We start from the raw sequence: 27,428 nt of genomic DNA on the forward strand, positions 1-27,428 counted from the left end.
CCAGTGTGCATCCACCCTCTCGGTGAAGAACCTCTTCCTGATGTCAAGCTTAAACTTCCCCTGCCTCAGCTTAACACCATTCCCGTGGGTCCTATCACTGGTGTTTACAGAGAATAGGTTGCCTGCCTCTCCACTCCCCCTTGTGAGGAAGTTGTAGACTGCGATGAGGTCCCCCCTCAGCCTCCTCTTTTCCAGGCTGAACAGGCCCAGTGACCTCAGCTGCTCCTCATACGTCTTCCCCTCTAGGCCCTTCACCATCTTTGTCGCCCTCCTCTGGACACTCTCCAACAGTTTAATGTCCTTTTTGTATTGTGGTGCCCAGAACTGCACACAGTACTCGAGGTGAGGCCACACCAGCTCAGAGTAGAGCGGGACAATCACCTCCCTCAACCAACTAGCAATGCCGTGCTTGATGCACCCCAGGACACGGTTGGCCCTCCTGGCTGCCAGGGCACACTGCTAGTTCATATTCAACTTGCTGTCAATCACAGCCCCCAGATCCCTCTCTGCAGGGCTGCCCTCCAGCATCTCATTGCTCAGTCTGTACATAAAGCCAGGGTTGTCTACAGTCCCCACTAAACCATATCCCTAAGCTCTACATCTAAGCGTCTTTTAAAGACTTCCAGGGATGGTGACTCCACCACTTCCTTGGGCAGCCTGTTCCAGTGTCTAACAGCCCTTTCGGTAAAGAAGTTCCCCCTAAGATCTAGCCTAAAACTCCCCTGGTGCAACTTAAGCCCATTCCCCCTCGTCCTGTCACCAGGCACGTGGGAGAATAGACCAACCCCCACCTCGCTACAGCCTCCTTTGAGGTACCTGTAGAGAGCAATAAGGTCGCCCCTTGAGCCTCCTTTTCTCCAGGCTGAACAAGCCCAGCTCCCTCAGCCGCTCCTCGTAGGACTTGTTCTCCAGGCCCCTCACCAGCTTCGTTGCCCTTCTCTGGACCCACTCAAGCACCTCGATGTCCTTCTTGTAGCGAGGGGCCCAAAACTGAACACAGTACTCGAGGTGCGGCCTCACCAGAGCCGAGTACAGGGGGACGATCACCTCCCTAGCCCTGCTGACCACACTGTTTCTTATACAAGCCAGGATGCTGTTGGCCTTCTTGGCCACCTGAGCCCACACTGCTGGCTCATATTCAGCCGACTATCAACCATCACTCCCAGGTCCTTCTCTGTCTGGCAGCTCTCCAACCACTCATCTCCCAGCCTGTAGCTCTGCTTGGGGTTATTGCATCCCAGGTGGAGGACCTGGCACTTGGCCTTGTTAAACTTCATGCAGTTGACCTCAGCCCATCGGTGCAGCCTATCCAGATCCTCCTGCAGAGCCTTCCTACCCTCAAGCAGATCAACACACGCACCTAACTTGGTGTCATCTGCAAACTTACTGAGGGTGCACTCAGTGCACTCATCCAGAGCATTGATAAAGATATTAAAGAGGACCGGCCCCAGCACCGAGCCATGGGGGACGCCACTAGTGACTGGCCTCCAACTGGACTTGGCTCCATTCACCACGACTCTTTGGGCCCGGCTATCCAGCCAGTTTCTAACCCAACAAAGTGTGTGCCAGTCCAAGCCAAGAGCAGCCAGTTTCTTGAGGAGAATGCTGTGGGAGACAGTGTCAAAAGCCTTGCTGAAGTCCAGGTAGACCACATCCACAGCCTTTCCCTCGTCCACCCAGCGCGTCACTTTCTCATAGAAGGAGATCAGGTTCGTCAAGCAGGACCTGCCTTTCATAAACCCATGCTGACTCGGCCTGATCGCCTGCTTGCCCTGCAAGTGCTGCGTGATGACTCTCAAGAGAATCTGCTCCATGAGTTTCCCTGGCACTGAGGTCAAACTGACAGGCCTGTAGTTTCCTGGGTCTGCCCTCTGGCCCTTCTTGTAGATGGGTGTCACGTTTGCTAGCCACCAGTCAACTCAGACCTCCCCTGATAGCCAGGACTGTTGATAAATGATGGTAAGCGGCTTGGCCAGCTCCTCTGCCAGTTCTCTCAGTACCCTTGGGTGGATCCCATCCGTCCCCATCGACTTGTGCACATCCAAGTGCTGTAGCAGGTCACCAACCAGTTCTTCGTGGATAGTGAGGGCCACATCCTGCTCCCCATCCCCTTCCACCAGCTCAGGGTACTGGGTATCCAGAGAACAACCGGTATTGCTGCTAAAGACTGAGGTGAAGAAGGCATTAAGCACCTCCACCTTTTCCTCATCTCTTGTAACTAAGTTTCCCCCCGCATCCAGTAAAGGATGGAGATTCTCCTTAGTCCTCCTTTTTGTGTTGATGTATTTATAAAAACATTTTTTGTTATCTTTAACGGCAGTAGCCAGATTGAGCTCCAGATGAGCTTTGGCCTTTCTAATTTTGTCCCTGCACAGCCTTGCTACATCCTTATAGTCCTCTCTAGTGGCCTGTCCACTTTTCCAAAGATTATAAACCCTCTTTTTTCTCCTAAGATCAAGCCACAATTCTCTGTTGAGCCAGGCTGGTCTTCTTCCCCTCCAGCTCATCTTTGGGCACATGGGGACAGACCATTCCTGCGCCATTAAGATTTCCCTCTTGAAGAGCGCCCAGCCTTCCTGGACTCCTCTTGCCCTTCAGAACCACCTCCAAAGGGACTCTACCAACCAGTGTCCTCAGCAGCACAAAGTCAGCCCTCCGGAAGTCCAATACAGCGGTATTACTGGTCCCCTTCCTGGCCTCGCCAAGAATAGAGAACTCCACCATTTCGTGGTCACTCTGCCCAAGACAGCTCCCGACAATCACATCCTCCACCAGTCCTTCTCTGTTTGTGAAGAGAAGGTCTAGCGAGGCGCCACCCCTGGTAGGCTCACTAACCAGCTGCGTCAGGAAGCTATCTTCCACGCTCTCCAGAAACCTCCTAGACTGCTTTCTCTGGGCTGTGTTGTGCTTCCAGGATATGTCAGGGAAGTTGAATTCCCCCACGAGAACAAGCGCTGAAGATTTCGCAACTTCTGTCAGCTGCCTGTAGACCTCCTCATCAGTCTCCTCATCCTGGTTTGGCGGTCTATAACAGACCCCGACCAGGACGCTAGCCTTGTTGTCCCTGCCGATCCTAACCCAAAGGGACTCGACCTTGTCGTTCCCAGCCTCGAGTTCTACAACATCGAAAGACTCTCTAATATAGAGAGCCACACCACCACCCCTTCCGTGCTGCCTGTCCCTTCTGAAGAGCCTATAGCCAGGCATTGCAGCACTCCAGTCATGAGACTGGTCCCACCACGTCTCCGTGATGGCAATCAAGTCGTAGCCTGCCTGCTGCACGATGGCTTCCAGCTCCTCCTGTTTGTTACCCATGCTGTGTGCATTGGTGTAGATGCACTTCAGCTGGGCCATTGCCTTATCCCCCGACCTTACTATTGTTCCCCCTGGCACAGCTCCAACAATCCTTGCTTCAGCCCCATCCCCCTTCTTAGCTAGTTTAAAGCCCTCTCAATGAGCCCTGCCAGCTCCTGGCCCAGGATCCTTTTTGTTAAACTTCATGTGGCTGGTGATTGCCCAGCTCTCCAATCCATCCAGGTCTCTCTGCAAGGCTTTTCCACCCTCATCCAAGTCTACAACTCCTCCATCAGCAAATTGGCTCAGAACAACTTCTAGTCCTATATCCAAATAATTTATAAAAACATTGCAGAGGACTGGCCCTAAAATGGAGCCTTGAGGGACCCCACTAGTGACCATCTGCCAGCCAGATGTGGCTCCATTTACCACAACCCTTTGAGCCCTGCCCGTCAGCCAATTGCTCACCCATCACATCATGTTTTTGTTAAGTTGTATGCTGGACATCTTGTCCAGTAGGATACTACGGGAAACCGTGTCAAAAGCCTTGCTAAGTCTAAAAAGATCACGTCAGCTGGTTTCCCTTGATTGACTAGACACGTGATCTTATCATAAAAAGAAATCAAATTTGTTAGGCAGGACCTACCCCTCATGAACCCATGTTAGCTGGGAACAATGACCGCATTGTCCCCCAGGTGCGCTTCAAGCATCACCTCTCTTCACTTGCTGGGAATGCTTTGCCTAGTGGAGACAAAAATGCCAGTAGACTTAGCGTCAAGTGTCATGTTCAATGTGATGTCTGCCAGGACTCCTATGTTCTTTTCTGCAGAACTGCTTTCCATCTTGGTGGTCCTTAGCGTGTACTGGTGCCTGTGGTTGTTCCTCACCATGTGCAGGACTTTGCATTTCTCCTTCATGTCCCACTTGTTGTGCAGTAGCATGAAATCTTTATGTTTGTGAAACTAAATGGGTTCCCTTTGTTAGGACAAAAACAATTAAAAATAAACTTGTTACTACAGCTAGTATTCTAGACAAACTTTCTTAAACCTATTCCAATATTTTCCCTTCTGCAGTATGGCATTTTTTGGTCTTTTATTCAAGCTAGAGGGACTCTGCTATAACCAGTAGCAATTAAAGAATATCCACAACCTCTAGATTTAGCCTGAATACAAAATGAGAGAATCATCATTTCTTCTTCCTATCCCAAGCAAAGGAAAAGAAAGTATGTGAGGTAAACTGAGTGGAAAAGCCAAGCTTATCCTGTTTTTGACATATTGTAACTTAGCACAGTAATACAGAATCACAGAATCACAGAATTATCTAGGTTGGAAGAGACCTCAAGATCATCAAGTCCAACCTCTGACCTAACACTAACAAGTCCTCCACTAAACCATATTGCTATGTTCAACATCTAAAGGTCTTTTAAAGACTTCCAGGGATGGTGACTCCACCACTTCCCTGGGCAGCCCATTCCAATGCTTCACAACCCTCTCAGTATAGAAGTTCTTCCTAATATCCAACCTAAAACAATCCTGGTGCAACTTTAGCCTGTTCCCCCTTGTTCTGTCACCAGGCATGTGGGAGAATAGACCAACCCCCACCTCTCTACAGCCTCCTTTAATGTATTTATAAAGAGCATTATTGTCTGTATTGACTATAATCCCTCAAATTTCAAATTATTATTGTAATTATTCAAATTATCACATGTTTTTTCTATATTAATTAATATATACATATATATATATTAACATCAGGGATGTTGTTCTCCCTGGTCAGTATTTGACGCCTAGCCTCAATGACCTATATAGTCAGTCATACTGAACATAAAAAGGGTTCTTTGTGCTGTCACTGCTTTTCTCACCATATTTGGAAATCCTCAGCTAGAACATATAAACTGTACATACTTTTACAGAGCTCAGCACAGAAAAAACAAACAAACAAGTTGATGACACATGTTAGTGTAAACACTAACTAATCATGTAGCAGATAGTAAGGGAAGCTGAAAAGTACATTTATTGGGGAATGTTAGGTTGTGCTGTGGAAAGAAAAGGAGATTTGCTGAAAATGCCAGCTAAAAATTGCTAGGAATGCCCAGTAGAAGTTACAGAAGAGTGGCTGATGCTATGTATGATCAATTCTTTGCATTTATTTTTTTTTAATTTTTAATAAGGAAATAACAAAATATTAGTTCATTGTAGTGAGGTCATACAACCATCTTCTGAGATCTATAAAGTAATTTAAACCTGTATGCTCAGTTTAATGAACCTAGGAAACAGTTTGAGAAACAAACACATTTCTATCCAGTGATAAAACTCATAATATCTCTAAATTATTATTTTTTGTTACTTGGGATTTTGTGGGTTTACTTTGTTTTAACTTATGTAATTGCTGCTGTCATTTCTAACATAAAAACCATGAATAACAGAAGTCTAGAGTTGCTGAAATATCTGCGTTGAAAAATAACAGCCAGAAGTAGCTGGAGAAATGTAATGGAATGGCATATATATTCCAATGTTAATGTGTGTTCAACAGAGGATAAAATGAATGAGAATCAAAATAATAATGTATCTAATAGTCTTCACTGTATATAATATTTGTGTATACTCAAACATATAATACTCTTTGTTGGGCTCCTAGCATCTTTATCGCAGATAATCTATGTTGTAAACAACAGATGCTGAGATTATAGTGTGCAGGCTCCCATCACCAGGAGGTATATTTCAAATGTGTGGCAATGTTGATGCTAAGGGTTACATTCTCAAATGCAGTAGGAATGCTTAAGAGAGATTGGATGTTTGTGTGGAAAACCAGACAGAGTCACTATATTAAACAAAACATTTGGAAATGATGCCTAAAGCTCTTAAATCCAGGATTAAGTCAAATGCAAAACATGATCTGTTATGCAGATCTGTTATGCAGATATTTCCAACCAGCCTTCTGCACATATACACTTGTTAAATAGCTGATACTATCTGAGAGGTGGGGGGAATCTTCCCCCTAAAAACATACTGGCTTAATTAGTGTAGACATCTTGCAAAACCATTGCAGTGCCTGAAGAAGGCTGTGGTGTCAAGCACAAAATAATTTTTAAAGGAAAATAGAGTCACATTATTACAACTCCTTATTAGAGGTATTAATCCTACAACTTGTTTTGTTTATGTGATGTATTGAACTTCCTAAATATATAAACACTGCAATGTTGTAAAGCAGAACATTGTAATAGACTTTGTTTTGGTTTTGTGTGTGCATACATCTTGGAGAGCCATCAAGAAAATCCTGTCAAATTTAGAGGGCTAGAGCATCTTCCCTGTGAAGATAGGCTGAGAGAGCTGGGGTTGTTTAGCCTGGAGAAGAGAAAGCTCTGAGGAGACCTTATAACAACCTCCCAGTACTTAAAGGAGGCCTACAGGAAAGATGGAGAGGGACTCTTTGTCAGGAGTGAGACAAGGGGTAATGATTTTAAACTAAAAGAGGAGAAATTTAGATTAGAGGTTAGGAGGAAATTCTTCACTCAGAGGGTGGTGAAGCACTGGAACAGACTGCCCAGAGAAGCTATGGATGCCCCATGACTACAGGTATTCAAAGTTAAGTTGGATGAGGCTTTGAGAAACCTCGTATAGTGGAAGGTGTCTCTACCCATGCCAAGGGGGTTGGAACTAGGTGGTCTTTTAGGTCCCCTCTAATACAAACCATTCTATTATTTTATAATTCTATGACATTTTTCAAGATTGCTGACAATCATTTAGGAAAATATAACCTAGTTCTTAAGATTTGGGGATGGCTCTTTTCTGAACCAACTTTTTAACAGCTCTTGGTCTTACCAATTTTCAGGGGTTGTAAATGTGAATATATATACTTAACTCTTTTAAAAACAAATGTATAGATTCCAGACTACTAGAGTACTCAGTTCTTAAAATAAGATTGTTTAAGCTTTTATTAAAAATTATTTATGCAATTTTATTTAAATTGTTGATACTAGCTGCAAAATAGACTAATTGAAGTATTTGAGAAATGTTTCATGAAATAAAATGGTTACAATATTCATATGCATAGTCTCTATTGAATATTACTGGCATTTAAGGTTTTAAAATTTAGACTTAAAATTTATATTTGGCTATTTAAACTGTAGCTTTTAATCAGCATATTTACTTTTGGTTCATTTTTAACTTAAAGGTGTCTCTAATGCTTTTTAGCTGGTGAGGGTCCCATTTCCTGCTCTCACCTTGCCTACTCCGAGAGTCACACTGCAGGCACAGTATCTTTCCAGTGCCAGTGTGCGCTTCCCCTGACAGTGTGCAATTGTGCTGTGCTTTGTACCAGTACCTGTGCATTCAGTCTAAGGAAATAAGTCTGAGAAAGTTCTAGAAGGTTATACAGTTAATGGTAGGGATGATCTCCAATGTCACTGGTAGTAAGAGCTTTCCTCTTTCAATTGATATAAATTAAATTTCAGATAAACTAGTTGAAACTACAAAGTAGGCTTTAAAAATATATATTTTATAATAACATTTTACTTTATAATTACATGGACACTGCTGGAGTTAAATCTGAGAGATGGTATTCTAATATAGGGGCTAATATTTTTGTTTGTTTATTTATAAAACAAAGTAACAGCATATATACATGTGATTAATATACCTCATTATTATTAATATTAAAATTCTAAAATCAGTTTGATAGAGTTGTCATTCTGTGTATGCTCGTTTTTATAAGTTGACTGAGTACTTACTATGTGCACCATGTACTACAGTCAACTATTTATAAAGATTTATATGCCCAATACTTCATCAGCAATGAGCTTAAGATGCCCAAATATTGTTAATTATCTTAATTAAGTCTTTAACAATTAAATTTGTTTCTTAGACAATGCTATTATACTGCAGCCCATACATTTGCATCTTATTAATATATGAAAGTGAAAACAGAGCACATACAAGCAGTATGGAGAGTTGTTAATACTTTCCTGCATAGTGCTATTGCTGTCCAGAGACCAGCATACTAGTGTCTTTCAAAATAAATAGATAGATAGATAGATAGACAGACAGATAGATAGATAAATAACCTTAAAATAGTAGGGGAAAAATACAGTTAATTTTTCCAGGAAAAAAAAAAAAAATCATGTCCATCCAGGTTTATGTTTTCCTCTAATAAAATTGCTATAGTTTGTTCTCTAGTTTAAGAAATGAAACTCATACCTACACAGTGAGGTTTTTTTTTCATTTAAATTGCTACAATAGCAATATTGCTAACAGATAGAATTTAGGAAAAGGGAAAATGAAACAATTCTACACTTTTTCTCCTATACCATTTGCACTATCCAATACACTTCCTCAAATACATGTTGTCATTTTTAGTGGACAGGTAAAAGAGACGAGTTCAAGAGCTAGATTGTAAGTCAATACTACAGAGCACTGTAGCACATTTTTCAGTCTCGTCTGTTTTGGACTTTGAACGCTTGACTCTTGTTATCTTTGAAATTGCTTTGTCACAAGCTATTCATCTATTATACTTAAAGATATTAGGCAAGATTGAAAAGTTGGAAACCAAAATAAACTGAACCAAAAAATCCCTAAATGAATTGGAACAGTACCCAAATGCAAGTTATAAAATAATAAAAATTATAGATTTATTTATTTATTTATTTATGGAGATTGTATTTCAGAATATTTTTTTGCTTTTAGAACAGGTTGAACAAGAAAATGCTGGGTGTTCGCTTTCAAGACCAATTCATTTCTTTTGAAATGCATAAATCATAGAATCATAGAATCATAAAATGGTTTGAGTTAGAAGGGACATTAAAGATCACTAAATTCCAACCTCCCTGCCATGTGCAGCAACATCTCCCCCTAACCCAGATTGCTCAAAGCCCCATCCAACCTGGCCTTGGGATGGGGCATTCACAACTTCTCTGGGCATCCTGTTCCAGTGCCTCACCACCCTCTGAGTGAAGAATTTCTTCCTGATCTACATCTACTCTATTTTAGTTTAGAGCCATTACCCCTTGTGATGGGTAATGCTCATCTCACTACATTCCTGATAGAGTCCCTCCACTTCTGTCCTGTAGACCCTGTCTAGTACTGTCTAGTACTCCCCAGGTCTTCTCTAGGCTAAATAACCCCAACTTCCTTGGCTTGTCTTCACAGGAGAGGTGCTCTGACCCTCTTATGATCCTCATGGCTCTCCTCTGCTGTATGTGCTGTATCAGGTTTATTACTTTCCTATGTTGGGTGCCCCAGAGCTGAACACAGTAACACAGTACTCCATGTGGGGGTCTCAGAAGAGTGGAGCAGAGGGGGAGAATCACCTCCCTCATGATGCAGCCTAGGATACAGTTGGCAAAAATGCACTACTAGCTTATATACAGTTTCTCATCCACCAGTCATCTTTGTCATTGTCTCATTCTTTCCATTCTAATTTCATCAGTGACCATATAACTGTATGCTTTATTACACACTGCACAGGATGTCATAGTTTCATGTCCTTATCTCTTGCAGGTTATATGGAAAGGATGCCAAGATTTCTCTCCTTTAATCACTTTAGTCAGAAGAGGTCACAGGGGGTATTAAGAAAGCTGCAGTTTTCTAAAAACAATGAAAAATAAAGCTGTGCAATTAGTACAGTTTTGTTTCTGTGTTTAGTAGATTAGAAAAGACTTTCCTGGCAACAAAAAGAATTGCACTACAACTCCTCTGTGGACATTATTAAAACTGTACCCATAAATGTTGCAAAGCTCTTCTCCAGGAGGGTAGCATGAATTTACAGTTCATAGAAAACACGAGACACGACAAATCTTGATATTCAGAACATCGGATGGATCAGACTCTTTTAAGGTTTCCAGTATACATAAAAAGATTATTTTTATATTGGTTTGCTTAAAAAACATAACAAAACCAAAAACAAGCGAACAAATAATCAACCAACCAAACAAAAAAACTATTATCCTTACAGCAGTTGTACCTGGAACTGATATTGATAGTATTAATTAAAACCCTTTTTCAGTCTTCTGCTTATAATTTGGCAAACTTCTGTGGCAGAGCATTATTTTGTCCTGGATAGCCTGTAAGTTCATATATTATGGGCAAGATATAGCCCTGTGGGAAGTCTTTTTTTGTTTGTTTATCTGTTTTTAAATTTGAAGAAGAGGAGCAGAAGAACATTAAATGCACATGTTGAAAAGCTAATAGGTATGGTATCCAAATGTGTATCAGACATTTAAGACATATAAGACAGGATTAGTTGAAGGACTTGTGATTTCAGGATACAGTACACTCAGTACAGATTCTGTGGAGAAGTAGACTTAGATATAATGTTAGGTAAAATAGCTAGAAATAGCTATTAGAATAATAATAATAATTATATACAGTAGAATAATATATATCATAGAATCATAGAATCATAGAATATCCTGAGTTGGAAGGGACCCTTAAGGATCATCAAGTCCAACTCTTGACACCGCACAGGTCTACCCAAAAGTTCAGACCATGTGCCTAAGTGCACAGTCCAATCTCTTCTTAAATTCAGACAGGCTCGGTGCAGTGACCACTTCCCTGGGGAGCCTGTTCCAGTGTGCAACCACCCTCTCTGTGAAGAACCCCCTCCTGATGTCAAGCCTAAATTTCCCCTGCCTCAGCTTAACCCCGTTCCCGCGGGTCCTGTCACTGGTGTTAATGGAGAAAAAGTCTCCTGCCTCTCGACACCCCCTTACGAGGAAGTTGTAGACTGCGATGAGGTCTCCCCTCAGCCTCCTCTTCTCCAGGCTGAACAGGCCCAGTGACCTCAGCCGTTCTTCGTACGTCTTCCCCTCCAGGCCTTTCACCATCTTCGTAGCCCTCCTCTGGACACTCTCCAATGGTTTCATGTCCTTTTTATACTGTGGTGCCCAGAACTGCACACTGTACTCGAGGTGAGGCCGCACCAGTGCAGAGTAGAGCGGGACAATCACCTCCCTTGACCTACTAGCGATGCTGTGCTTGATGCACCCCAGGACATGGTTGGCCCTCCTGGCTGCCAGGGCACACTGCCGGCTCATATTCAACTTGCTGTCTACCACAACCCCCAGATCCCTCTCTGCAGGGCTGCCCTCCAGCATCTCATCGCCCAGTCTGTACGTGCAGCCAGGGTTTCCCCGTCCCAGGTGCAGGACCCGGCACTTGCTCTTATTGAACTTCATGCGGTTGGTGATCGCCCAGCTCTCCAACCTATCCAGATCCCTCTGCAAGGCCTTTCCACCCTCATTCGAGTCCACAACTCCTCCAAGTTTGGTGTCATCAGCAAACTTGCTCAAAATACCTTCTATTCCTACATCCAGATTGTTTATAAAAATATTGAAAAGTACCGGCCCTAAAATGGAGCCTTGAGGGACCCCACTGGTGACCGCCCGCCAGCCTGACGCAGCCCCATTTACCATAACCCTTTGGGCCCTGCCCGTTAGCCAATTGCTCACCCATCATATGATGTTTTTATTTAGCTGTATGGTGGACATTTTGTCCAGTAGGATCCTATGGGAAACCGTGTCAAAAGCCTTGCTGAAGTCCAAAAAAATCACATCAGCTGGTTTCCCTTGGTCCACCATACGGGTGATCTTATCATAAAAGGAAATCAGGTTAGTTAGGCAGGACCTACCCTTCACAAACCCATGCTGGCTGGGACCAATGACTGCTTTGTCCCCCACGTGCACCTCAATAAGTTCGAGAACCATCTTCTCCATGATTTTACCAGGCACTGACGTGAGACTGACAGGCCTGTAATTGCTAGGGTCTTCTTTCTGACCCTTCTTGAAAATCGGCACAACATTTGCCAGCTTCCAGTCTACCGGGACCTCTCCAAATTCCCAGGATTGTTGAAAAATAATTGAGAGAGGTTCCGCGATGACGTCCGCCAGCTCTTTCAGCACCCGGGGATGAATTCCATCCGGACCCATGGACTTGTAGGGATCCAGGTGGAGTAGCAAATCCCGCACACGTTCAGGGTCGGTTGGGAGTTTGTCATCCCCACCGTCCCGGTCCTCCAGCTCAGGGCACCCTGGGTCCCGAAGCCCATCATCGGCATTGAAGACAGAGGCAAAGAAGGCGTTAAGCGTCTCTGCTTTGCCTATGTCATTGTCTGTGAGGAGACCTTCCCTATCAAGGAGCGGCCCTATGTATTCTTTAGTTCTCCTTTTTCCATTCACATATCTAAAAAAAACCTTTTTATTTTCTCTCACAGACACAGCCAGCTTCAACTCTAGCTGTGCTTTGGCCATACGAATTTTCTCCCTACAAACACGAACAGCATCCCTGTATTCTTTCCATGACACCTGGCCCTCCTTCCAGTAGCGAAACACTCTCTGTTTCCGCCTAATCTCCATTACAATGTTCCTGGTCAGCCACGCCGGCCTCCTGCCCCGCCTGCCTGACTTGCGATATTTAAGAATTGCCTGATCTTGTGCTTCTAGGAGGCATCGCTTAAAGAATGACCAGCACTGGTGGACATCAAGGCCTTCAAGAGCAGTTTCCCAGGGGACCTTGCTATATATTATATTGTATATATTAGAATATTATTAGAATAATAATAATTATTATTCTAATTATTATTATAATAATTATTATATATACATATGTGCTAATAGGAATGTTAGGTAAAATAACTTAGATATAATGCTAGGTAAAATAGCACAATCTAAGTAAAGAAAACAAGATTTGGTGTAAGTTTACAGGCTTCACAACATAATTCAAAAGACACAAAAGACATGGAACAAATCAGAATACAGGCATTATGGCCACATTAATATAGTAGAGAGAAGAACAAAGTAAACAGAAATATCAATGTTCAGCATATAGATCATTGTGGTGCACAGGGCAGATAACAGGAAGCCACTCACATCCCAGTAGAGGTTTTATTTCTTTCTGGAAGTTGTTGTCATAAAAATAGAAATATATGTAATGACTTTAAAATCAGATTATTGAAATAATCTGCTGAAGCAAGTTGCTTACTATTTGTCTAACCAAATTTCAACACCACATCCTCTGCAACTCTACATTTGTATCTCTATACCAAATTTGTGTGTCTTTTCCAGATAATGTAGCACTAATCTTTTCAGGTAGAGTGAACTACAACTTTCAAACAGAAAGCAGTTTAGATCAGTGCAACATTCAACCAGAGAAGCCTTTAAAATAAACAAACAAATAAATACATAAATAAAAATACTCCTGGACACATGACAGAAAGAGATGCCTTCGTATTGCTTTTGTTTCAGTTTCACTTAATTTCTTGACTAAGAGATAGCAACAGTCTAATTTTGTGGTTTGAACAGTGCATATATATATATATATAATATATATATATTATATATTATATATATTATATATATAATATTATATATTATATATATATAATATAATATATATAATATATATAATATATATATATGCACTGTTATATATATTATTATATATATGTTATATATATATTATATATATATATATATAATATATATATATATATTATATTATAATATATATATATATATTTTTTTTTCCCCACCCACTTATAGAACTTTTTTTCCCACCCACTTATAGAAGCTTATAGAACCTTGAGACAAACTGAATCAAAACAGAACTTAAAAATCAGAATCTTGAATAAAGAAAACAGTAAGACTTGTGCTGGAACAGGTCAAGGGTCCTTCATTCTTTGTATGGCAGGAGGAGGGTGCATACAAAAAGGGAGTGGGGATGCAGAAAAAAAAAAATACTGGCTATGCTCTTTTGAATGGATTGTTTCATATATATTCATATATATATTTCAGCCAGACAGCAGATGTGCAGCCTGGGTAGAAGCTATTAGAATATATCATGAAGAAGGCACAAAAGAATGCAATGATTATCTTACTGCAGTGCCAGCTATTGAGATTCTAGTTCTGCAAGGTGAGAATATTGCATGTCCCAGGAAAAGCAGTACTGTTGCCAGATGTAGTAACCAACTTCAGAGTACCACACAGATGGCACTTTGGAACAGAAAAGACAGGCTTACATGCTGCCATACTTATGCTTCTGGGTCTGGGTGGCCTAACAACCTGAGGCAGAACTGAACAGGATGACAGCTCAGGAATTCATGCTCTTGAGTTTGTTTAAACCATAAGGAATCATTAATAAATTATCTGTTTAGGAGACACTATACTTTATATGATAAATGCCCAATTATGCTGCTTTCTGCCCTCCCAGTGACTAAAAATGTATGGATCATACTAATAATGTAATAAAGTCAGAGAATGAGGTGAGAGCAAGGAAAACTAATGTACTAGTCACTTCTGCACTTGTTTGCTCCTTTAACAATTAATTTGTTCAATGAAATTTTGACCTAGTAAAAAGGTCCTACATAAAACACAAAGCTCATAAATCTTGTAATGAAAAGGATTGAACTTAAATATGCAAGAAAAGGATTGAACTTAAAGCTCTAACATGTTAGTGGTGAGACAGTATGATCATGTTTGCTATAGAAAAAAACTAATAAATAATAACATCTATGCATGGGATAGTTTATTCTATATTATGCCCCGTTTCTAGTATTTTCATCATAGCTATCCAGGAACAAGCAATTTAAAATAAGACAATTTATTATTCTTAGAGAATATATGCCAGATTTCAGTTCACTAGAATTTCTCAACTTCCTGTGCTTTAGTTATACACAGACCTGTTATATACTTGTAGAAATAACTGAAATGAATTTTGTCTTATTAAGATTAATTAGGAGATGATTAATTAAAGAAAACCTTAATATGATCTCTTTTCAATAGGTTACCCACTTCATCTACAGCATTATAGATTTAGAATACAGACACTCAAGGTTTTACCTTAGAAAACCTTGCCATAGAAGACTTGGAATAGTTCATGTAACTATTAGAGGAATACAAAAATGTTCTGATAATTTGAAGAGAAATATTGTTGGAAAACTACTGAAAATTTGATGGCAAAGAATCATTAACAATCTGGTGCTTATTTTCGAACAGGTGTACAATTTAATTATCAAAGCCAATGGGCAATATTAATGCCAATTTCAAAGAAGCAAAAGACTGCTGGGGGTTCTGAGCCAATGAGTGAATAAATATCTCATTTCAGTTAGACAATCTAGGATAATGAGGAGTAGTCAATAGTGTTATACATAAAATACTGCAGGCAAGAAATAAAAATGGTGCGTTAATTCTCTACAGTAAAAATAAGCAGTACTTGTCATACTGACACATTCCTACCAGAATATTTTGCCCTTCATTAACCTCTTAGATATTTCCATTTCTCATGCAGAATAATGAGGGGCAAGATCTAAACAGATAAGATACATATAACAACTAGGTATTATTTGGATTATTTTCCCTTTTTATTTAATTGTCTTAAGTGACAAGCTTCTAAAAGTTTTGACTTAGAATAATTTCTCCAAGAAATCAAATATATGAACCTAGAAAATGCTGTTTGCGTAGAAAGAACCCTTTTTTTACATGCAGTATCTCTTACAAGTAAACCTCAAGAATTTTGTGAATGCTATTATATTTTACAGAAAAAGAAAATAATATATATATATTAGTAGTATTAATACTTAAATTCCAGTAGAAATAAAATCAATATTCTTGGAAATTATTAATCCCACAAAGAGATATACCCTTTGTTAACATTAAGAAATGAACTAATAATAATAATAATAATAATAATAATAATAAAACAATTGCCAGTTTAAATGTTTCCCTTCAAAACAGAAGATATTACTTTATGTTTGTATCTTTTTTTTTTTTTTTTTTAAATCTCTAAATTTATGATCTGATTCATAACATTAATTCCAAATCCTTTTCTACATTTCTAATAGGTAATTTAAAAACAACTCCTTCTCCCCACTCTGGTCTAATGTCCTAAATCAAAAACAAAACAAACAACAAAAAAAACATTCTTTGTCAAAGCTTTATTTTATTTTATTTATTTATTTATTTTTGCTTACCTAGCTTTCTTATGCATGTCCACAGAATCAAACTAAATCTTCATCTAATGGATTTGAAATCAAAAGTTTTCCTCAAACTTCTGTTGTTCAGTTTTACAGTGATTTGTATTTGAAAGCCTTACTGGTGCTTTTGGGATTAAATAGCACAAAAATCATTGTAACTTGTCCCCATTTGCCAGACCATGGGATTTTTATCTACACATCAAAATTACCAGAAAAATGAACTAAAATTAAAAGACATCTAATCTGAAATCTTTTCTTGAATGTTTCTGTTTAACGTAAAATAGAAACCCTACGGCATTTAATGAATGGGCAAGGTGTAATAAGTTTTAATAACCAATCATTCCAGATGATCTACATAAATCAATGATATGCATGAGCTTTAGATAAGCAGAGATGTCAGATGAGTAAAATAATCTAAGATGTACAATCTGGATCTTCCGCTGCTTCCTTAATTGAAAAAAGCAGCATTGAAGATTGTGATCTTAGGTATTAATAAATTAAAAAGTGAGAAGGGAAGTGGGAGTGGGGGAGGTAGAGAAAAAGAGAATGAATGAGGGAAAAAGTGATTGGAGGTAAGAGAGCGAGAAGGCAAGGAAGTGAGATGGAGGGAAGAGAGCAAATGAAGAGATGAAGAGAGAACACAAGCAGAGACAAGTCGAACAGACAGGAACAAGCTAGAGGTACTTCTCTCATTTTTGAGAGTACATTTTTGTACTGGCAGAATCTGTACTTTTGTACTTTTGAATCTGGCAGAACCGGGATCTATTAACTTTCATGGCTCACTGAAAGTGCAATTTCTCACTAAATGTTTGGCTGAGGCACCTCTGTCACTCTGAATTTACACCACTAGTGTTAAATATACTGCATAATTACTATACAATATTTTTAGAAGGAAAAATATTTTGAAATGTATTTAAGTGGATGCTTGTTTTTACATGATTGCACACTGATCAATAAAGAAATTATTTCTATGCACCACAATATCACCAAAATAGTCCTAGAAACTAATTAATAAAATGCACTAGCTTGGTCCTTAACTAAGGAATGGCTCTCTTTCAAATAACATGGAGAAGATACAAATTCTGACAACACTTTATTATTCTTTTTATATTAACAACAACAACAATCAAACAAATACATAAGCATATATGCTAAAAAAAAAAAAAAAAAAAAAAAAAAAAAAAAAAAAGCAGAAACCCAAATAGAGTATTTTCTGGTACATTTTCTTTCCATGTAAAATTGAGGCCTATTAGAAGAGTACACTTTTATGCTGTCTGGGCAAGCCTGTTCAAAGAAAATCCCTTACCAGTAAACTGAGAGAAAAAATATTATAACAAAGTTAGATTTCTGCTCTAACCTGTCCACTTAGTTTACATCAAAGAAGGTTAAGGATGGTAGTGTTATTGACTAAAGTTTGTTTTGTGATTTTCTACACCCTATGGTCATAACTTTTATTGTCATATGATCATCAATTCTTCATATGTTCAGCAGATATTTTATTCAACATTGAATGTTATTTATATAAGGAATATAAGGACACATGAGATATATTAGTTTTAGATAACACTTGGAGATTTTTTTTAAGGTTTCACAGAAAACATTTTGACAGCTATTTCACAACCTAACATGGGCAGCATAACCTACGTTTTTGTGTCATTAGAAAATATCAACACCCCCTTTTCTCTCATATATCAGAAAATTGACTGTTCTCTTAAATCAGTTGTTGAGTCACTAAGAAATGCACACTTCAAGCAACACTGTGATTGCCTAATGATCTTGACTGCCTAAAGAGAATGACTTTGTAACGTTATTTTAAGCAAAATAATTTAATATGCTACTGTTTTGGCCCTAGTTGCTATTTATACATAGCTATGCTTTAAAAGAAAAACAGACAGTTTAGATAAATTAATCTATTTTGAATATTGTTCATTTGTTGTTTATATGGAAAAAGACTTAGGGGCTGTAGTATTAAGTACTTAAGTATTACGATGATGTCTCCAAACAAAATTTGACCTATCAAAACAAACAAACAAAACATAAACAACCTCTTCTTTCTATTCCTTTCTTCCTCAAACATTTTGTATCTTCCAAAATGGCATATTAATGTTCCAGGAGACATAGCCAAGGTGTTATGGGAACCTTATATTTGTTGACTATTATAGCCTCCATAAATACAGTTGGAAACTACTACATATACAAACACAGTAAAATCCAACCTAACCTCTTTAAAAATCTTATTCTGTAACTAAGTTCATAAGTTACTTAATTGCAATATGTCTGTCTTTGATATAGTGGTTGCAATTATTTTTCAGCCTTTTTGGTGCCCCATACCATTTTTTCATGTGTTATACTGAGTTTCATTCAAAATATTTTTGAATGAATATGAAGAGCTTTTTCACAGATTTTTCTATTTCCACATAACCTCAAATAAAACCTGACTTTTTTCAGCGTCTTTTTTTAAAATAGTTTACCTTGGGATTTAATCGTATTGCCAAGAACCTATCACTATTATCTCAAGTCACATTAGATTAAAAAATTGGAAATGCAATTAGAAACTTTTTTGGAAGCATAAGATGTCAACAGGGTAAGGCAATAGAGGAAAAATTGTCAAGCAGCCTGTAGTATATTGATATGCTTTCAAAAATATAATAATACAACAAATCCAGAATTCCATTTCCATGATGTGAGGCAAGTGTATTTCAGCAACATCAGAAATGAAAAGACTTAGGGTTTTGTTTTTGCTAGAAAAAAAAATAACAATACTGACACAAAACAAAGCCAATACCCCAGCTATTATAAAAACATTTAACTCTGAAGAAGGCAATCTCAACAATAATAATTTAATCAGACTGCCTGACAGTTTAATATATAAACACATCTATTATAGTAGAATAAAGAAGAAACAACAACCCAAAGCCCAGCCTTCTCACTCTGCACGCTGAGTGGTGTCACTCCTGACAGTAATTATATGCTGCTTTGCAACATGCAGCACATAATTTTATGTAGCTGATATTTGTAAATTACAAAAAAAAAACAACACAGCAACTATAGTCTTGAGACATTACTTCAAGCATTTTCAGCTTATAATAATTTTAAAGAACTGCATGAGCACTACATTTCCATTCATTAAACTTTAAAACAAAACAAAACAAAAACAAACAAACAAAAAAAAAAAACACAAGTAAAGTAACTTTATGTATGCATACATATATATATATATATATTTGCATATTTTGCAGTGCTTAGTGTTTGACTGTGACCTCCAGTATTTGAAAGCATATCACACTATATATATATATAGTTATAGTTTATAACTATAGGTTATATAGTAGAAATTCATGATGATTAACATCAATGCTGACTGAAAACTCAAGAATAACTGATTTTTCAAGCCACACAAAACTACCTACTGCCCATTATATGAGAGTCTTTAGTAAGCCAACACAATATCCCAGTTCAAGAGAGCTAAAAATGTGACTTTTCACACCTGGAAATGGACCTTTTGGAAATATTCTCATGGATTTTCTCAATGTGTCCAAATCGTTGCCTACATATTACAAATGAGAATTTCTCAGTGCTACTAGAGAAATCCTTTATACTTTCTGATGAAAAATCCAGATATCTCTAGTGTGAAACAAAACACACAAATAAACAAAATCCCTAAAATAGAGATGAAGATTATCTTTCCTGTTAATGCTGTGATTGTTTAAGAAAAATCTTACGTTTTGAAACAGAATGAAAAGTATGACAAGTTTAATATATGTTATACATAGTTCCTACTCAAAATACATTTTAATATCAAATCAAATCAAATTTCAGAATGTATGACTATTATTACATAAAGATGTATTGAAGGATGTTATAGATTATAACAAGGTCTGTCACTAAGATCCTTCAGTCTCTGTTCTGAGAACCAAGTTGGGCAGGAGTGTTGATTTGCTTGATGGTAGGAAGGGTCTGCAGAGGGATCTAGATAAGTTAGATCGAAGCACCATGTCCAGTTGTATGGCATTCAACAAGGCAAAATGCCAGTTTCTACATTTGAGTCATAACAAACCCATGCAATGAGGAATGGCTGGAAATTTGCCTTGCAGCAAAGGACCTGGGGATGCTGGTTTATAGCCATTTTAACATGAGCCGTCAGGTGACACAACCATGTGATCAAGAAGGCCAATGCCATCGTTGTCTGCATCAGAAATAGTGTGGCCAGCAGGACTAAGGAAATGGTTGTCTCTTGTTACTTGGTACTGGTGAGATTGCATTTTGAGTGTTGTATTTAGTTTTGGGCCCCTCACTACAAGAAAGACACTGAGTTGCTGGTACATGTTCAAAGAAGAACAATGAAGGTGGTGTAGGGAGTAGAAAAAAAGACATATGAGGAGTGGCTGAGGAAACTGAGGTTGTTTAGGTTGGAGAACAGGAAGCTGATTGGAGACCTCATAGCTCTCTATAACTAGGAAATGAGGTTGCAGAGAGAAGGGTATTGGTCTCTTTTCTCAAGTGATAGTACACAAGTCAACAGCCTCATGTTGTGCCAGGAGAGGTTTAGATTAGATGTCAGGAAGAATTTCTTCACAAAAAAAGGGTGGTTAAGCTTTGGAAAAGATTGCCCAGGGGAGTGCTGTAGACCACATACCTGAAGAGATGTGTGAATGTTGCACTTAATGGACATGGCTGAGTGGGGTACTTGGTAGTTAAGTAGATGGCTGGATTTGATGATCTTAAGGGTCCTTTCAATGCAAATGATTCTATTATTCTATGAATTGCACATTTTAAAAATTAATGGCATTTGCAACATAGGTTGCAAAACAGAATATTGAGGCCATTTTTAGAGTAGTAATTATCAATGTATTAAAACTATCCAAGTATGCTTTCCTTCATCACCTAATTTTGTACTAATGACAAGACAGAAAACATTAGATTCATTTGTCAAATCAGAAACTCTGAAACCAAAAACTCAGAAAATGAATTGGCTCTTACCTATAAATTAATCAAAAGAAAGAGAAGAAAAAAATGGCGGACATGACTATTCAGATTACTTGAAAGCACTTGGACTGTGTAGTTTCTGTTTATTTACATCTCAAATAAGTCTCTTCAGTCTCTTCAGCCATTTCTCAATGGCTAAAATAAAAGACTATTGAAGATGACTTGCTGTAAGAAGAGAGCAAATCTGAAAAGGACAACACAACTTAATTATTCACTGCATAAAGTTTAGAGGCTAACACAGTATGTATTTCCTGTTTGTTCTCAATCACCACATTCCTATATCTCTAAAAGCCATGTTGGAAATTGATAAACTACTTCTAACCTTGGATTACAGTTCAGTGGGAAAGTCAATTTCTTGCTTTTCTTGCACTTCTAAGCTTCATTTTCATACAAATTTTAATATGAACAATTTCTCAGAACTTTTAGGTATGAGATGTAATAAACTGAACCATTGTGAAGCAACTGGTTATTATAACTGCTATTATAAATTAAGATTGAAAGTCCCTTCCTCAGTCCTTGCTTTAATAAAGAAACCATTTTTCACATTGGTGGCTATTATAATTAGAAAATAGTAAGAACGAGGGAAATAAAATAGGACAGAAAAGAAAAAGGTTTCCTTTCAACTAGAGAGATGGACAAATGTGAGAAATAAAGTGATTTCAGTACACTATTAGATTAAAAAAAAAAAAAAAAAAAAAAAAAAAAAAGGGAACCTAATCATAATAGTAGTAACCTACAATTCCATCTGAAGAGATGTTTCCAGTATTTCTTTTTATTCTGCTTATCTTCTGATGCTAGTGCTTCCTTACTAGATTTTCATCTTAGGAACTATTTGTTAGTAACAACTTGTGTACAGTGACACAACTAATGCTAGGGAATTAAATCTAGTATTGATATGCAATATAGCACTGAATCTGTTTAATATGTCCAGATGTCAGTTTGATATCTGCATTTCCCTTCTCCCTTCTGGAAGCACAGTTAGAAGGTACTAGAAAAAGACTAGCATTTCCTGTCATAGTCTTTCAGGTTTCTCCACTTTGTGAGTGAAAACAATCAATCTGAATTATTTAGATGACTACCTATATTATAAATTAGAAAACGTCAAAGGAAAGTATGGTTACTGAGTTATGAATATGATAGCAGTGTGAAATATCTAGCTGTATGTGAAAATTGGATATTAGTTCTTTCTCTACAGAAGATAAGGGCTGTTCTGAAGATCAATATTGCTTTCTGGAAACAATATACAGAACAGTTCCAATTTATTATTCACATATGACTTGATGCACCATCTAACTTTGACTTACCTTTTTGGTGTGAATACCCCTTTGACTACAGAAATCACACATATAGGTCTATGCAGAAGCTGAACCAGTTCCTAAACTACCAAAAAAAAAAAAAAAAAAAAGACATGAAAATCCGTATTTTACCTTTATTTTATCCCAGATTCTCTTTCTCGGCAAAAATTTCCATCAGCCCCAGTTTCATGCTGTTACTGCATATTCTATGTATAGGACCTTTGCGTAATGTACATGCTGTGCATGTTCATTGTACAGAAAGTTTTCCAAACCTTATGTCAAACAAATGCTATTTCAATGAGAGTTCTGTTCAATACTATACCCATGAACTACATTCCTAAAAAAAAAGGTTTGTGTTGCACAAAAATCTGTAATCTGTTTTGCTCCAAGAGGACAAGTGGGTTTTGCAATAGTTGCAGAGCTGAAGACTAAGGAAATAATATATTTAGAAATTACTGCTTTTGAATTTTCACTTTAAGAAAGTTAACACTGTTTGAAATCTGTCCCTGCTGAACTCATTGTCTTCCAAAGAGTAGGATTTTAACCTCTATTTTAATAACCAATATTTCCACATTAGTTTGTCTTTTCTTAGCCTAGTTCCTAGATAAATAAATAAATAAATAAATAACATGTGCCTTTTCATAACATGTGCATACATTCCATAATGCATAATTCCTTCATTCCTACATTCTTTCCATGCATAGATAGAGGTTCCTTTTTGTACTGTACATTTGCATTTAAATTGCTGCTAAGGAATATGGGAAGCATATATTACTATTTAAATTTGTTCTCTTATTAAAAACTCATACTAATAATATTCAATTAGTGTATTTCCTTCATTATTAGCTTAGTAGTTCAGTGAGATAATTAATCATTTTAATAAAATATGACTATTCCTTAAAACATAATTCTTAAGTAGAAAATTGTCTTATCAGCAAAATATTAGCTTTTCATCCTGAAAATAATTTTAAAATTGATTTGTCCTCATAAAAGATCATTAAATGCCTTTTATTTTCTCATATTTTTCCTTTATTTATGCTAAAAATGGACAACCATTATTTTTCCAATATACCCTTTGTAGTATATTTAGAATCCTTAACAGAAAGAACATTTTTACTCGTAAGTTAAGCATGCTCATTGAATGTTGATGTGAGCATGAACATTTTTCATTTTTCTAGTTTCCAGAAACAACGCTAGATCAATCTTCAGCTACCCTGACAAAAATTGTCTAGTTAGGAAGGATCAGCACTTTAATAATGTAAATTTAAATTTTAATGAAAATATTGCTGAGTGTTTTCGTTTTCTATCACTTATGCTTACACAGTTCTTTATGCTTAAGATCCTATTTTATGTTTTTAAAAAGTAAGAAAGGCAAAAAAAGCCCTGCTACAATACATTAAGAATGAACAGAATGGACACTGGAGCCACATTCATTTGCTCATCTCATGTTATCATTAACCTTGCAGTTAGATTAAGAACTGCATATTAAGTGGTAATGGTTATTATCTGTATTATGCTTGTATGAAGCTAGAAAACATTACCAAATAATAAAATATACATTCTGTTGTACACAACAATACACAACTCTTTCCTCTATTTCTTATATTCTGTTGTATTCAGAGTCCAGAGGAAGAAAAGGAATAAGCCAAAATACAAAACAAAGATAATAATTCTATCACATACCTGTCCTTGCCTTCTTTATTTTTAGGAAAGAAGTTTTAGAATTTTAATACCATCATTTTAATAATATTCTTTTTTTGCCTTTTCTGTATTTATTTTATTTTATTTTATTTTATTTTATTTTATTTTATTTTATTTTATTTTATTTTATTTTATTTTATTTTATTTTATTTTATTTTATTTTATTTCTGTATTCTACGTTTTCAGCAAGAAATTCTACATTTTCAACATCCATATCTGCTTGCTCACAAACAAAAATGGTCCAAACAAAAAACAGGAACATTTTGCTATAAGCAAACTAAGATATAAAATGCAAGATCATAGAATCATAGAATCATAGAATATCCTGAGTTGGAAGGGACCCTTAAGGATCATCAAGTCCAACTCTCGACACCGCACAGGTCTACCCAAAAGTTCAGACCATGTGCCTAAGTGCACAGTCCAATCTCTTCTTAAATTCAGACAGGCTCGGTGCAGTGACCACTTCCCTGGGGAGCCTGTTCCAGTGTGCAACCACCCTCTCTGTGAAGAACCCCCTCCTGACGTCCAGCCTAAATTTCCCCTGCCTCAGCTTAACCCCGTTCCCGCGGGTCCTGTCACTAGTGTTAATGGAGAAAAGGTCTCCTGCCTCTTGACAACCCCTTACAAGGAAGTTGTAGACTGCGATGAGGTCTCCCCTCAGCCTCCTCTTCTCCAGGCTGAACAGGCCCAGTGACCTCAGCCGTTCCTCGTACGTCTTCCCCTCCAGGCCTTTCACCATCTTCGTAGCCCTCCTCTGGACACTTTCCAACAGTTTCATGTCCTTTTTATACTGTGGTGCCCAGAACTGCACACAGTACTCGAGGTGAGGCCGCACCAGCGCAGAGTAGAGCGGGACAATCACCTCCCTTGACCTACTAGCGATGCCGTTCTTGATGCACCCCAGGATACGATTGGCCCTCCTGGCTGCCAGGGCACACTGCTGGCTCATATTCAACTTGCTGTCTACCACGACCCCCAGATCCCTCTCTTCTAGGCTGCTCTCCAGCATCTCATCGCCCAGTCTGTACGTGCAGCCAGGGTTTCCCTGTCCCAGGTGCAGGACCCGGCACTTGCTCTTATTGAACTTCATGCGGTTGGTGATCGCCCAGCTCTGCAACCTGTCCAGATCCCTCTGCAAGGCCTTTACGCCCTCATTTGAGTCCACAAATCCTCCAAGTTTGGTGTCATCAGCAAACTTGCTCAAAATACCCTCTATTCCTACATCCAGATCATTTATAAAAATATTGAAAAGTACCGGAGCCTTGAGGGACCCCACTGGTGACCGCCCGCCAGCCTGACGCAGCTCCATTTACCATAACCCTTTGGGCCCTGCCCGTTAGCCAATTGCTCACCCATCGTATGATGTTTTTATTTAGCTGATGTTTCCTTTGTTTGGATATAGAAAGTGTTTATATTTACCGAACAGGTTTGCCATAAAAACGTGTTTATAGAGTCTTCCACCCCTAAGTTAATTACTAAATAGTTAATAGTAATGGCAGAAAATTCAGACTGCAAAATACAGAACTTACACAATATTCTTCTACCTTACATATTTTGCAGTAATGGCAAGAGATACAAAAAGATTTCAATATCATTAAAACAGATACAACCAAAGAATTTTAAGTGGGTCATTCTTCTGTAATAGGCGTGTTAAAGCTGACTTTTGGTCACGTCCCAGTGTCCCAGAATTATTACACTGTAACCAGATTCTCTCAGCACACATTTTTGTTGTTGTTGTTGTTGTTGTTGTTTTAATTATTATTACTATTATTATTATTGCTATTATTATTACTATTATTGCTATTGTTACTGATAATATATTAATATTAATATGATCATCTAATAATATAATAAATGAATAATAATGATAATGTTAATGAAGCCTCACATATATTATTACTGCTACTACTTCTACTACTACTACTAATAATGAGTGAGATGTACATGTTAAACTGCCATTATCCATCATTTTACTTCTTTACTTTCTTCATAGAAAAAATGGACCTACTTAATGTATCAATAATTTAAATGTAACCTTGCATGCCTAGGCAACAGGTTGCACCCATAAAACCTATATTTCTAAATTTTACTGAGAGTAAAATAAATTCCAAGCTTACAGAATTTTCAGTTTATTGCCATCTAATTTCTGCATCACACATTTCTTATGGAAATTATTCTGAAAGGTTAAAGCATTACTTGAAAGCTAATCCTTGCTGATGTATAAAAATATTATTTTCAAAGGATATTAAGCTGTGTCTAAACACAAGGAAGTTGTTAATTTGCTTACAGCCAATATTAAGAAATCTTAGGCACCATTCACAAAGTGAAAGGAAGAATTTTTAAAAATGATCCTTCATGACCATTTGGGAAGAACAGATGGTAGGTGCATACAGATGCTGCTGAAGGCAGATGACTACTGCTCAGTTTCAGGTCTTGAAGTAAACAATCTCATTACTGGTAATGGATTGTCATTATAATGAGAGTAAACAGTAAAAGAAACCTGAAGCATCTTCATTTTCAGGAGCAGATGCATGTTCTAATCAAACTAAACAATACTAATTCTTATATGTAAATTTTTATAGCATCAAGATAATATGAAGTATAAACTGAATTAGTAGGATAGAAGCTACAAAAAGAATATTTCCTCCCCTTGATATGCAGATAGCCAAAGATGCCATATGGTATGAAAATCACATGACAATACATACCACAGAAAAGACCTACCTAATATATGATGATAATATAGTGATATCATCACAGAACAACAGAATCACAGAATGAATATTCTAACCATTATGACCACAAATGAAGGGAAATGCAAAGTTTCCCTAAAGAGAAATGAGATATGAATACATGCCAAGAAAGAAAGAGTGGACAATTAAATTAATAACATTATGAATTAACATATCAGATCACATTTTTTGTGGTTCTGTTACTCAGAAAATAAACCAGAAAGGCAAGCAGATATTTTACACACAATATTTAGTTAAAATACAATTGTTTTTTTTTCCTCTCCATCTATTTTACCTTTCCTTTGTCAGCTAAAACTATAGATAAAATATTAGTTCAATAATAAATAATATTATATAAATTGTTTTCTAGCTCATTAACCTCAAGGTTCAGTGCCTGTTGTTTCTCTTGGTGATTAATAGGGGAAGAAAATTTTACCATTTTATAATGAAGATTAATAAA

At 37.6% G+C, this 27,428-nt stretch overlaps 1 protein-coding gene across 10 annotated transcripts in view; it reads right to left on the reverse strand.

Annotated features, from left to right (window-relative positions):
* The window catches only part of CCDC102B (coiled-coil domain containing 102B), a 172,995-nt gene that overhangs the window by 20,907 nt on the left and 124,660 nt on the right, over window positions 1-27,428 (reverse strand). For 6 of the 10 annotated variants that reach the window (XM_084511393.1, XM_084511398.1, XM_084511399.1 and 3 more), the window contains one exon: window positions 22,545-22,615. The exons of 2 other annotated variants lie outside the window; for them this stretch is intronic. In XM_084511393.1, the coding sequence (XP_084367519.1) occupies window positions 22,545-22,615 (71 nt within the window). Of the gene's footprint in view, window positions 1-21,302; window positions 21,425-22,544; window positions 22,621-27,428 lie in introns of those variants that run through there. 2 more of the 10 variants (XM_084511394.1, XM_084511405.1) reach the window with 2 other exon arrangements.

This window comes from Aythya ferina, assembly GCF_964211825.1.
Source record: "Aythya ferina genome assembly, chromosome: 2".
Lineage (NCBI taxonomy): Eukaryota > Metazoa > Chordata > Aves > Anseriformes > Anatidae > Aythya > Aythya ferina.